Here is a 14,041-nt window from a genome sequence, read left to right as displayed (position 1 = left end):
CAAAAGTGTAATAGGTGGTTGAGAAACGAGATGCGTAATTTTTGCTCGTAGAACGTCTGAAGGTACTACATCAATGTTAGTGCTCTGTATGTGGCCAGGCTGTGTAAAAGTATCACACATGTGGTATTGCCGTACTCGGGAAGAGTAGCAGAATGTATTTTGGGATGTAATTTTTGCTATATACATGCTATGTGTTAGAAATATCTTATAAATTGACAAACTTGTGTAAAAAAAAAATGCGTTTTAATTTTTTTCCACATATTCCAAAAACTTCTGGAAAAAAATTAACCATTCAAAAGACTCATTATGCCTCACAGATTATACGTTGGGGTGTCTGCTTTCCAAAATGGGGTCATTTTATGGGAAATTCCATTGTCCTGGTACTCCAGGGACTTCAAAAGTGTAATAGGTGGTTGAGAAATGAGATGCGTCATTTTTGCTCGTAGAACGTCTGAAGGTACTACATCAGTGTTGGGCCTCTGTATGTGGCCAGGCTGTGTAAAAGTCTCACACATGTGGTATCGCCGTACTCGGGAAGAGTAGCGGAATGTATTTTGGGGTGTAATTTGTTGTATGCATATGCTGTGTGTGAGAAATAACCTGATAATATGACAATTTAGTAAAAAAAAATAAAAAAAAAATAAAAAATCTTCATTTTGCAAAGAATTGTGGGAAAAAATGACAACTTAAAAAAACTCACCATGCTACTTACTTAATACCTTGGGATGTCTACTTTGTAAAAAGGGGTCATTTGGGGGGTATTTGTACTTTCCTGACTTGTTAGTGTCTCAAAAAATGAGATACACCTGATGTACTGAAGGCCTGATCAGAAGTGATCAATTTTCAGTGATTGGCACCATAGTTTGTAGACTCTATAACTTTCACAAAGACCAAATAATATATACTAATGTGGGTTATTTGTACCAAAGATATGTAGCAGTATAAATTTTGGCCAAAATTTATGAAGAAAAATTACTAATTAGCAATAATTTATTGCAGAAACTAAGAAAAAGGCATTTTTTTCACAAAATTTACGTTTTATTTTATTTATAGCACAAAAAATAAAAACCCCACTAGTGATTAAATACCACTAAAAGAAAGCTCTATTTGTGTGGAAAAAAGGACGCAAGTTTCATATGGGTACAGTGTTACATGACTGAGTAATTGTCATTCAAACTGTGAGAGCGCTGAAAGCTGAAAATTGGTCTGGTCAGGAAGGGGGTGTAACTGCACTGTACTGAGGTGGTTAATTTACAGAACATGCCCACGATTTTGAAGATGTTTTTTATTTTTTATTGTGAAGCAAACAACAAATAGGACAAAATAACTGAAAAAGTCAATGTGTATAACTATTCAACCCCCTAAAGTCAACACTTTGTAGAGCCAGCTTTTGCGGCTATCACAGCTCCAAGTCTCTTTGGATAAGTCTCTATGAGCTTGTCACATCTTACCACTGGGATTTTTGCCCATTCCTCCTTGCAAAACTGCTCCAGCTCCTTCAGGTTGGATGGTTTGCGCTTGTGAACAGCAATCTTTAAGTCTGATCACAGATTTTCAGTTGGATTGAGGTCTGGGCTTTGACTAGGCCATTCCAACACATTTACATGTTTCCCCTATAAACCACTCAAGTGTTGCTTTAGCAGTGTGTTTGGGGTCATTGTCTTGCTGGAAGGTGAACCTCCGTCCTAGCCTCAAATCACACACAGAGGGGTACAGCTTTTGCCCAAGAATATCCCTGTATTTAGCACCATCCATCTTTCCCTCAACCCCGACCAGTTTCCCTCTCCCGACTGCTGAAAAACATCCCCACAGCATAATGCTGCCACCACCATGTTTCACAGTGGGGATGGTGTTCTTTGGGTGATGTGATGTGTTTGATTTGCGCCAGAAATAAAGTTTTCTTTGATGGCCAAAAAGTTCAATTTATCTCATCAGACCAGAGCACCTTCCTCCATACATTTTGGGAGTCTCCCACGTGCCTTTTCACAAACTCAAAAGTAATGTCTTTCTTCTGGCCACTCTGCCATAAAGCCCAACTCTATGGAGCGTACGGCTTATTGTCGTCCTATGTACAGATACTCCAGTCTCTGCTGTGGAACTCTGCAGCTCCTCCAGGGTTACCTTAGATCTCTGTGCTATCTCTCTGATTAATGCCCTCCATGCCCGGTCCGTGAGTTTTGGTGTGCGGCCATCTCTTGAAAGGTTTTCTGTTGTGCCATGTTCTTTCCATTTGGTTATGATAGGTTTGATGGTGCTCCTAGGGATCAGCAAAGATTTGGATATTTTTTTATAACCTAACCCTGACTTGTACTTCTCAACAACATTGTCCCTTACTTGTTTGGAGAGTTCCTTGGTCTTCATGGCAGTGTTTGGTTAGTGGTGCCTCTTGCTTAGGTGTTGCAGCCTCTGGGGCCTAACAAAAAGGTGTGTCTATGTAATGACAGATCATGTGACACTTAGATTCCACACAGGTGGACATCATTTCACTAATTATGTGACTTCTGATGGTAATTGGTGGCACCAGAGCTTTTTATGGGATTCACAACAAAGCGGGTGAATACATACGCACATGCCAATTATCAGTTTTTTATTTCTGAAAAATAGTTTTATGTATATAGTTTTCTAATTTTACTTCACCAACTTAGACTATTGTGTTCTGATCCATTACATATAACTCAGATTTAAAAAAAACAAACATTGAACTAAAGGCTGTAATGTAACAAAATAGGTAAAAAGCCAAGGGGGTGAATACTTTTGCAAGGCGCTGTAATTACACAAAGCCACAGGTTTTCATTGTGCACCATTGAAACCTTTTACCTGACAACCTCCTAACAACCAATGACATCATCCGTTGATAAAGGATGTTAGTTGCCCACATAGCATCCTTGTTTGATCCTCCCTTGGCTCTCTCTATCAGCTTTGGGGTCACATTGGCTCAGTGATGGAGAAAAAGTGAGGGAGAAGAGAAACCTTGGAATACTAGTCAGTACCAGTTTGCAAAGGTGTATTTGCTTTGGAGGAGTAAATCACCTCTAATGTTGGGTGTCCTATGTGTATTGATGTTCTTGCATTATGTAAAACTATTAGCCCTTGTACACACGGTCGGAGAATCTGTCGGAATGAGTCTTATCGGACTGCGTCGTCAGATAATCCGACTGTGTGTGGTATGCATCGGACTGATTCCGTCCGAATCTCCGTCCGATCCAAATTTCCAACATGTTGGAAAGATTTCCCGACCAACTGGGCCGGACGGACCTAATCCGATCATGTGTAGAGCATTTTGATCGGACCAAGTGCCACGCATGCTCAGATCAAATTCCTACATCAAAGCTATTGGCTACTAGCCTGAATGTAGTCCCATGGTAACGAAATTACGCCATCACGTTCTGAAAGATCGGATTTTTCGCCAACTTGGCCCGACCGTGTGTATGCAACAGTTTCGGACACAATCCATCTGACTCAATCCGACGGGCAAAATCTGATGGATTTGGTTGCCGAAATCTCCGACCGTGTGTACAAGGGCTTAGAGTAGTTTTTACATTTTAGAATGGGGTGCCTCAAGATTGTCCATAATTTTAAAGGGTGCCTCAAGACTGTTCTTAATTTTGGAGGGTGCCTTGAGATTGCCTATCATTTTAAAGGGTGCCTTGACTGAAAAAAAGGTTTAGAAACACTGCTCTAAAGTACTGAAGTCTCTGCTCTGGTGGTCCACATTGGTATGGATGCTGGCGTCTCTAATACTCATCCAGAAGTAGCATATGTAAGCAATATAAGAGCGCCGCACTCCAGACAGCCCAATTTCAAAGGATAGTAAGGAATGGCCTTGGCCTCTCCCCAGTGACACTCCCTGGTAAGTTTCACCACAGCCCAGGGGGTTGGTCATAGTGGCAGGGCAACGTGTCAGTAGGCATGGCTGGGGAGGAACTGAGGATGAGGCCGTTTCTTACTATCCTTTGGGATCGGGCTGTCGGAAGTGCAGCGCTCTTATATTGCTTACATATGCTGGTTCTTTCCCAAGCGGTACAGAGGTCCCCAGTGCAAGAGTTCATTCACCTTGGCTTCAGTAAACAGTCTAGGGCTTTTTTTTTGTTTTATTCTAAAAAAATTTTTGCTTAAAGAACTCGAAACGGGAGAGGGTTTGGGGCATGGGATTCTCCAAAAATGATTAGCAAACAGCTAGAGGAACATCTTCTCCCAAAGTAAATGTAGATGCCAAGCAGTCTATTCCCTCACACCTTGTTCCAATGTATACTATTTGCTAGTACCCAGTGCTGTTTTCAGAACATTACACAATCACAAAGATCACTTTTAGGGGTCTCTACTCAAAAGTCCCCAGGGGAGCTGCCTGCTTCCAAGTTCCTCCAGATACCACTCAGTGAGAGAAACCATCATTTCCCAGACCAGATGCCTTGTAGAAAGCTTGAAGTCAGATCCAGTGCTGCTTCTAGGTCCCAGCACTGCAGATCCTGAAACCTAGTAGCAACCCAGTCCTTTTAGTTGCCTCAGGGGCAGGCTGGGAACTCCCTCCCCAGGGGAAAGACCATCTGTCTATGTATTTATCAGCTGCCCAGCCACCATCTGTGTCAGAAACCATGGAATCGGACCTAGACAGAAGTACAGTTAAATCACACTTGTTTAATAATAAAAGTAAATAGAACAAACGTAGTCAAAACATAGCCAGAGTTCAGGAACCGGAAAGGACAGTCAGACAAACCAAACGTCAGGGAGCCGGAGATGAGCGTAGTAAATCGGCAAGCAGGATCTGGAGCCAGAAGGGATGTCGGCCAAGCAAGTCTTTTAACAGGGATGCAGGAGAGTGTCTCTGTGATGTTGACCAAGGCGAAGGCAGAGATCATCTGGACTGGATGGCTTAAAGTGGTTGTAAACCTTTACAACACACTTTGACCTACAGGTAAGCCTAGATTAAGGCTTACCTGTAGGTCAAAGAAATATCTCCTAAACCTACACGGTTTAGGAGATATTTGCCGAAAGACAGGCATTGCTGTCTATGGCGCATGCACCGTAGACAGCGGCGCGCAGGCACACTGAGCGCGGCATCGTCAATGACGAAGATGCTGCGCGTGTCGGCTCCCATGCGCATGCGCGGGAGTGACGTCATCGCGGCTTCGCCGAATGACAGCTGCGGGGCAGCGAGACCCACCGAGAAGATGGATGCGTTGGACTACAGGGGACAGCGGTGACATCGCTGGCTCCTGTGTCAGGTAAGTGACACATAATGGACTACTATGCAATGCATAGTAGTCCATTATGCTTTGCCTTTGCAGGGAATGAAAGAGGAAGTAAACTCATCAGGGTTTACTTCCTCTTTAAGTAGGCAGGACTGACGAGCAGGATATCATCAACAGCTGAGTAACTGTGGAGAGATAGGAGCTGGCAATTAACTGACAGCTGAGCTGCCAGCTCAGAGAAGGAAGGGCTAAACCAGCCCTGACAATCTGCAATCTTGTAGTCTGATCTCCAGGCTCCCCCCTAGGAAGTTACAATGTTGCAGTCTGGATCACTGGAGGGGCAGCAGACTGATGACATCATCTCAACCTAGACAAATTCACTGGACTGGAGCTCATAGATGGAATTTTCATGATAAAAATTTGAGCTATTTGAAGACCTTAAACCAGGGGTAGGAAACCTCGGCACTCCAACTGAGGGGAAACTCCAAATCCCATCATGACTCTGCCTCTAGGAGTCATGTCTGTGATTGTCAGGGTCTTGCAATGTCTCATGGGACTTGTAGTTTAAAAACAGCTGGAGGACCGAGGTTACCTACCCCTGCCTTAAACTGTATCAGTACATTGTGACCTGTCAGGAATCTATTCATGCAGATCTGTAAAGTAATCGATGGGTCCTCTTTAAGTCAGATGGCTCCTTGATCTGATTTCTGCTCTTCCAGCAGAACGGAGTACTTAGAAGAAGATTATGTGAACATAACGACGGCAGAAGCCGGCCTGTAGGTTTTTGGCAGGTTTTTCAAGTAAACTTATATTTCTCTATTCAAAGCCTTCGCCATTCCGAGGGACTCAGCACAAAGCACCCTTCACACTTTATCTATAATTCAGGAACCAAAACTCCTATAGTGCCGGCAAAACAATAGCCGCACCGCCCTTATCCAATATTAATTATACCGCAGGCACTCTGCACCCCACCATTAAGATGATCTCCAGCATGTTTTATTGGGTCAGTTGAGGTAATGGTTATTAAATATTTAGCCGACGCGTTGTTTGTGATTATGTATAGTTGTACGCATCAGGGGATAAATATCTCCTTACCCGGAATGTTTGCAAATTAAATGTATCTTTAAATTATTTCACATTTGTAACACTTTTAGCTATAATTTATGTAGAGAGTTTTCTTCATTTTTTTTTTTTTTTGTTGCGAGAATGTGATTAACAATAAAAATGGCCTCAACATTTGGCCAGCAAGTCAAAGCAAGAAAGACACAGGGGTTGATTTACTAATACTGAAGAGTGCAAAATCTGGTGCAGCTCTGCATAGAAACCAATCTGCTTTCAGGTTTTATTGTCAAAGCTGAAGTTAGAAGCGGATTGATTACCATGCACAGCTGCACCAGATTTTGCACGCTACAGTTTTAGTAAATCTCCCCTAAGGTACAGTGTGTTTGTATTGCAGAGTTAAGGAGTTAAGGTACCCACCTGCCCAGCCAGTCTAGCATTGTTCTGCTGAGATTCGCTTCCCTTCTGCCCCCTATCAGTCCAGTACCACCATCTTCATTGGTGAAGTTACGGGGAAGCTGCCGGTGTTCTGGCAGATAGTGTCCCGCCATCATATAGTGTCCGCCCCGTACTGCGCATGCGCAGTACGGAGCAGACGAAGCTTCGGGAAATCTCCGAAGATGAACGGCGCCTGCGCCGTAAGTGGAGGTGGTAGCCCCACCATCGAAGCGGACATAGGGTCGGTAAAATTAGAGGGCCCCTCGCGGGCATGCTTCGCTCGCCACGCTTCGGGCTCGGCCTCGGCTCTTTTATATTCCAACTCTATGTCCACTTGGATGGTGGGGATAGAACCTGGACTCACGGCGCAGGCGCCGTTCATCCTCGGCTATTTTCGGAATCTGCGTGTGCTGTGTACTGCGCATTCGCAGTACACAGCGGACACTATCCGATGGGGAACAGTATATGATAGTACACCGGCTCTTCCAAGCTCTGCCAGCGGCTCTCCAATGACATGCCACTAGGCCACGCCCCCTCCTCTTTTGTCAAGTAAAGTCTAAGCCGCCTACAATATGTGGCGTACAGACAGATGGAGCCTCCATCAATGAGTCCATGGTTTGTCGCAATTGAGGAGACTCGTCGGATGGAGAAACTCACAGTTGCTATGTGTCAGAAACCATGAAATCAGACCAAGACAGAAGTACAGTTAAATCATACTTGTTTAATAATAAAAGTAAATAGAACAAACGTAGTCAAAACATAGCCAAAGTTTGGTAACTGGAATGGATAGTCAGCCACGCCAGAAGGTCAGGGATCAGTGTAGTGGAACAGCAAGCAGGATCTGGAGCTGGAAGGGAAGTCAGCCAAGCAAGTCTTTAAAGAGGATCGCAGGAGGTAGTCTCTGTGATGTTGACTAAGGCGAAGGCAGAGATCCTCTGGGCTGGACGGGTTAAGTAGGCAGGTCTGACGAGCAGGATATCGTCAACAGGTGAGTAGCTGTGGAGAGATAGGGGGTGGCAATTAGCCGATAGCTGAGCCGCCAGCTCAGAGAAGGAAGGGCTAAGCCCAGCCCTGACACTATGAAGCGGAAAGAGGAAGAACAGGGGAAGACTTGGTTTTCCTGGAATGCCTTCTCATTCTCTCAGAACTACCACACATACCTTGCTCAATAACTGCCAGGTTTGGAGAAAGCTGGTCTAAACTGCAGCCCTGGGGCCAGATGTGGCCCTTTTCTTGCATTTTCTGGCCCTTATGGCATTATTACTGAAATTAACAATGGGGCAAAATTCCTTCCACTGACAACAAAAATTGGGTCCCCTGACACCAACTATTTCTCCCCCTAATACCAAAGATCAGGCATTGTTTACTCCCACTGGGCACAGTCCGGCCCCCTTTAAGCCTGAAGGACAGTAAACTGGCCCTTTATTTAAAAAGTTGGAGACCCCTGGTTTAGACAATAGGTTCTTCACTACTAATATTGCACAATTGTTTTTTTTTTTTCTGCTTTCTCCTCCATCTTTCTTTCACTTACCAGAGTCATCTGTTATTGTAGTATTTGTCCTTCCCCTTGTTCCCTTGTCTGTTCCTCTAGTGTTAGAACTTAACGCCCACATACTTCCCCATGGAAACTGATAAAAACTCCATGGTCCCTCCATGCAGTTGTATTGCGTACACCAGTCCCTACGTGCAGCATTTCCAGCGTTTTTCTGCCTTTTTCTTGATATACGTGTCAGTTGACCGTCGTTTGATACTGATTCCAATTCTGCCGTGTTGATTTGGTTCTGGGGGCGGGTGGCTTCATACCTGTTGTCATATGATCTGCAACTCTATGGATGGAGGCACTAAAAACTTAAAAAAAATAATAAATCATTTGAATAGATGATGGTTGGCAGGGGCGGACTGACCATTGGGCCACTCGGGCACTGCCTGAGGGCCCCATGCCACTAGGGGGCCCCATCAGGGTTGCCAGCCTCAGTAAAACCAGGAACAGTATGTAAAAATGTATGTGTTTTTTTACATCTGTCTCTGAAATGTCCCTTACCGACAGGCATGTACTGGCCATCGGGACTAGCGGGAGTTTCCCGGTGGGCCGATGGCTCAGTGGGCCACTCTGATGTAATGGGGCTGGTGAGGGGACACTCTGATGTAAGTAAGGGGGCTGGTAATGGGACATTCTGATGTAAGGGGGCTGGTGATGGGACACTCTGATGTAATGGGGCTGGTGATGGGACACTCTGATGTAAGTAAGGGGGCTGGTAATGGGACACTCTGATGTAAGGGGGCTGGTGAGGGGACACTCTGATGTAAGTAAGGGGGCTGGTAATGGGACACTCTGATGTAAGGGGGCTGGTGATGGGACCCTCTGATGTAAGGGGGCTGCTGATGGGACACTCTGATGTAAGGGGGCTGGTGATGGGACACTCTGATGTAAGGGGGCTGGTGATGGGACACTCAGATGTAATGGGGCTGGTGATGGGACACTCTGATGTAAGGGGGCTGGTGATGGGACACTCTGATGTAATGGGGCTGGTGATGGGACACTCTGATGTAAGTAAGGGGGCTGGTAATGGGACATTCTGATGTAAGGGGGCTGGTGATGGGACACTCTGATGTAATGGGGCTGGTGATGGGACACTCTGATGTAAGTAAGGGGGCTGGTAATGGGACACTCTGATGTAAGGGGGCTGGTGAGGGGACACTCTGATGTAAGTAAGGGGGCTGGTAATGGGACCCTCTGATGTAAGGGGGCTGGTGATGGGACCCTCTGATGTAAGGGGGCTGCTGATGGGACACTCTGATGTAAGGGGGCTGGTGATGGGACCCTCTGATGTAAGGGGGCTGGTGATGGGACCCTCTGATGTAAGGGGGCTGGTGATGGGACACTCTGATGTAATGGGGCTGGTGATGGGACACTCTGATGTAAGTAAGGGGGCTGGTAATGGGACACTCTGATGTAAGGTGGTGCTGATGGGACACTCAAAATGTAAGTGGGCCGGTCTGGATGAAGTCCAGGGCCAAATTTCTGTCCCAGTCCAGCCCTGCTTACCGACATCTTTTTTGGCCTCAAAATCCAGAGATTATAGCTGCCCCACCTCTCCAGTACCTTCTCAGCCAATAGAAACATGTCTGTGTATACTGTGTGTGTGTGTTTGTGTATATTGTATGGCCCCATAATCTCTGATTACCTGGGGGCCCCATAATCTCCTATTGCCCGGGGGCCCCATGAGTTGTCAGTCTGCCCCTGATGGTTGGACTAGTAGGTAGCCGACAAATGGAAAGGGGAGGCCTTAACTAGATTAGTAAGTGCAATTCAGTTTAAGCAGAAAGTGGAGCATCGATTTGGAGGATGATTGGTTAGCAGTCGATATCATGGAGTAAACAGAAAGCATTGCACTTTTGTTGAGTTTCTATGGGCCGGTTTTGAGTAGAACATTCCCAAACATCAAAGAGTCTTTGAACCCGTAATTCCTTATACAAGGAGGTCTCCACCCAAAATGTGTGCGTCTATTGTACACCGCAATCCATACTTGAGTCTTCATTTTGTGCCAACGTTACGCCATCATTTTGGGAGTAGAAGTATGTGATTTCCTAACTAATTGCAAATACAGCACACAATGTCGTTTGCCATATTTCAAATGCAGTGGTAAATTTTCTTGATGTGTTACTTTGTTTCTAAAAAGAAAATCAAAATCGGAACAACTGTGAATGGTGGTGGGGGAGCTCTCGCTGCTGGAATTCCTGAGAGATATATGGAGACAGTATGGTGCTCATCTTACTAGCCAATAAGCTAAGATAGCTTTGCAGATTTGTGAGGTTGGGGGGGGGGAGGGATGAATTAGGATTTGTAGTCTCAAAAGTGTAGAAAGGATGAGGGTACCACAGATCTAGAGTGAGTACAGTAAAACTTTGTTGCTCACGCCAAAAGGCCAGATGGGAAAGCCAACGCGTTTCAGTGGGTCAGAACCCCCCGCTTCATCAGGGCTTATACTGTATCCTGGCAGAAATTGAAGACAATACTGGACAACAATTGCAGGAAAAAAAAAACGGAAGCTCATTGTGATTCTGGTCAGGCACTGAGCTGATACCCCAGTTAACGAAGAGTAACCTCTAAAGGGCAGTACACACGATTGGACTTTTTGACAACAAACATGCAAATTAGCTGTTTTAAGGCAACATCCGACCGTGTGTACGCTCCATCGGGCAAACTTTTTCATCTGACTTTTGTTGGCTGTGCGAATGGACAAACTTTTCGACAACATAAGTCCGATGCAGCAAAGTCCGATCGTGTGTACAGAAAACCATCGGAATTTACAAACACCAATGCAAAAGATCAGACAACAATACAGAAGTTGACCAAAGGTGGCAGTAAAGAGCAGAAAAACCACGTGATTTGTTGAAAGTTGGCTTAAAAAGCCAGATTGTGTGTATGCAATACAAGTTCACGGCCAACGCCTTTTGTACAAAAGTCCACGGGAAATTTTGTATAAAGTCCGATCGTGTGCATGAGGCTTAAGACTTGGATTTTAAGCTTTTTTTTTTTCTTTTGCATTTGGGTCCAGGGTTGTATTAACACTTTTAATTGCTTGTACTATCTTTTAATTCACAATAACAATTTCTCACACATGCTGTAAATATTAACGCCCCTCCCCCCCTCCTTTTTGTTTTGCAGAGGCTCCGCAGAAGGCGGAGGAAGTGGTGGTGGAACCATTCACAGACTCCTCCCTCTTCTCCCACTGGGGTCAGGATCTCAGTCCCGAGAATAGAAGGATTGCCCTGAAGCAGTTTCAGTACTACGGATACAATGCCTATCTGAGTGACCGCCTGCCTCTGGACCGCCCGCTTCCTGACCTACGACCGGCGGGGTGAGACATACAATTCCTGCAGTTTTTTTTTTTTTTTTCCTTTTCATTTCCAAAAATAAAACTGCGCACAAATATTGCTGTAATAATTACGTATTTAAAGTTGGGCTCGGGACAGGTAAAGGAACATACCAACAGAATTTATGGACTGCAGGCCGATCAGACGTCGACATTTTTATTTTTATTTTTTTGATTCGTTGTTTACCTGAATACGTTTCCGGAATCTATTTCATTAATTCAAATTCAAATCAATTAGAATTTTTTAAATGTATTTGATTCTATTAATTTCAGAAGATGGTTATACTCTTTCTATTTTATTCTATTCTATTTTCTATTCTATCTCTTTTTTTTATTCTATTTTTTTTTTTTTTTGTATTCTGTTTGGTTTTACTCTATATTATATGCTTCTTTTATTTTATTCTTCTCTATTTTATTATACTCCTTTTTTTTATTCTATTCCTTCTATTTTCTATTCTATTTCATTCTCTTCGAAGATTCGAATCGGCTATTTGTAGGCTGATTGAAATTGATCCATTGTTTTTTGAGTGCTGCTTAAGATGGAAAGAACTTATCTCTTTGGAACATTTTTGCTTTCTCCTTAACAGCTTACTGACCGGCTCATGCCGATATATGTCGCTACATTGCCCTTTAAGAAGCGGTTTGCGCACGCCCGCCGTGGGCTCCATGATAATGATCGCGGATACCGCGGACTCAATGTCCAAGGGGATACCCGCGATCGTTTCATCGAGAGGAGGAAGGAGGAGATGCTAATGTAAACAAGCATTTCCCCGGTCTTCCTAATGACACTGTCGCTGTGATCGGGAGCGGTGATCAGTGTCGTGTCACACATAGCCCCCCCCCCCCCCAGTTAGAATCACTCCCTAGGACACACTTAACCCCTACAGCGCCCTCTAGTGGTTAACCCCTTCACTGACAGTCACATTTACACAGTAATCAATGCATTTTTAATCGCTCTGATCGCTGTATAAATGTGAATGGTCCCAAAATAGCGACAAAAGTGTCCGATCTTCCGATCTGTACGCCATAATGTCGCAGTCATAATAAAAATTGCTAATCGCCGCCATTACTAGTAAAATAAATAAATAAATATTAATAGAAATGCCATAAAACTATCCTCTATATGTAGACGCTATTTTGCGCAAATCAATAAACGCTTAGTGCTTCTCCTGGCTCGCCCCCTGCGATCGCCGAACCAGAGGAGGAACCGACCAGCACCTGGATGTGTTGACCATAGGGATTTCCAGCGGGCCCGATGGCCCCCGGAGTCTATATGATAGTTCGGAGGCTGGGTGCGATGTTATGACATCATGCCCAGCCTCTGCATTTGAGAAAATGCCGCCGCTGGGAAGCCGGAATCTTTTTTTTTTTTTTTTTTTTTTTTTTTTTTTTTGAGGGATTTCAGGCTTCCAAGCCTAGAGGAGAGATGCAGAGACTTTTTGACCCCAGATCTCACTGTAAAGAGGACCTGTCATGTCCTATTCCTATTACAAAGGATGTTTACATTCCTTGTAGAGCTGCACGATTAATCGTCAAGAATCGTTATCGCAATTTTTTTTCCAGTGCGATCTTGACAAAAGTGTTTCACGTTTCTTTCTATCATAGGTGTGCGCAGGAGGTGTGCCTGGGCACACCCTAATCTGGGGGTTGGCAACTGGTACAGGTGCCTGTATCGATTGCCAGGTGATGGGTAAACCATAATCCTATGCTGACTCCTGAAACCTGGACAGGAGGGGCAATAGGGGGGGGGGGGGGGCGACGCTTACTGTATCAGATCTGTATATACCTCCTGCAGCCACTGAAAGTCTGCTTCTCCTTCTCTCTCTCCTGCCGGCATTCAGACGCTGGAGGAGCAAAATACAGAGTATCGTACCAGTATATGCCGTCGCCCCTACTGTCCCTGTTCCTATTCTTTTATTTAATACCAATCACTCACTGGGTTCATTCATAACTGAAGCATAGTAAAATGTTCACTATGCTTCAGTTTGTGAATGAATAGGAAGACGCCCAGCACAGAGCACTTCCCATTCGTTCACTGTCCAGTGCGGCTGACGCTGCCTAGAAAGGGACTGGGAAATCTCTTCACTCAGTCCCTTTCTCTGTCTCAAAAGCAAGACATCATGGGTGTTTTTAGACCCCTGATATTTCAATAAAGAAATTATAAAAAAAATTATTCAAAAAATTGTTAAAAATAAATGAATACTGAAATGTCCAGTGTGTGTATGTATGTATGTGTGTGTGTGTGTGTATATATATATATAATATATATACACGCACATTTGAGCTCTGGGGTGCGCATACCTCTGCTTTCTATACAAAGAATTCTCTCTGCTCTTCTGAAGCCACAGCCTTCAAAAGAAAGGAAGAGAAAAAAACAGGCAGTCTGCCAAGAATCAAAGCATTCTTTAGCAGTGGAACTTAAGTATAAACATTGTAACATTTTGTCAAAGGAATACACTTTGGGGTGTAAATGAGGAA

At 44.4% G+C, this 14,041-nt stretch overlaps 1 protein-coding gene across 1 annotated transcript in view; it reads left to right on the top strand.

Moving 5' to 3' along the window:
- The window catches only part of GALNT18 (polypeptide N-acetylgalactosaminyltransferase 18), a 543,905-nt gene that overhangs the window by 290,688 nt on the left and 239,176 nt on the right, over nucleotides 1-14,041 (top strand). Inside the window, exon 2 of the mRNA XM_077453560.1 lies at nucleotides 11,356-11,548. Within this exon, the coding sequence (XP_077309686.1) occupies nucleotides 11,356-11,548 (193 nt within the window). The remainder of the gene's footprint in view (nucleotides 1-11,355; nucleotides 11,549-14,041) is intronic.

Source organism: Lithobates pipiens, unplaced genomic scaffold (genome assembly GCF_037356315.1).
Source record: "Lithobates pipiens isolate NorthernLeopardFrog02 unplaced genomic scaffold, aLitPip1_a1.2 Scaffold_24, whole genome shotgun sequence".
Classification (NCBI taxonomy): Eukaryota; Metazoa; Chordata; class Amphibia; order Anura; family Ranidae; genus Lithobates; species Lithobates pipiens.
Note: the sequence above shows the minus strand (reverse complement) of the source record. Positions and strands in the feature narration are given on the sequence as shown.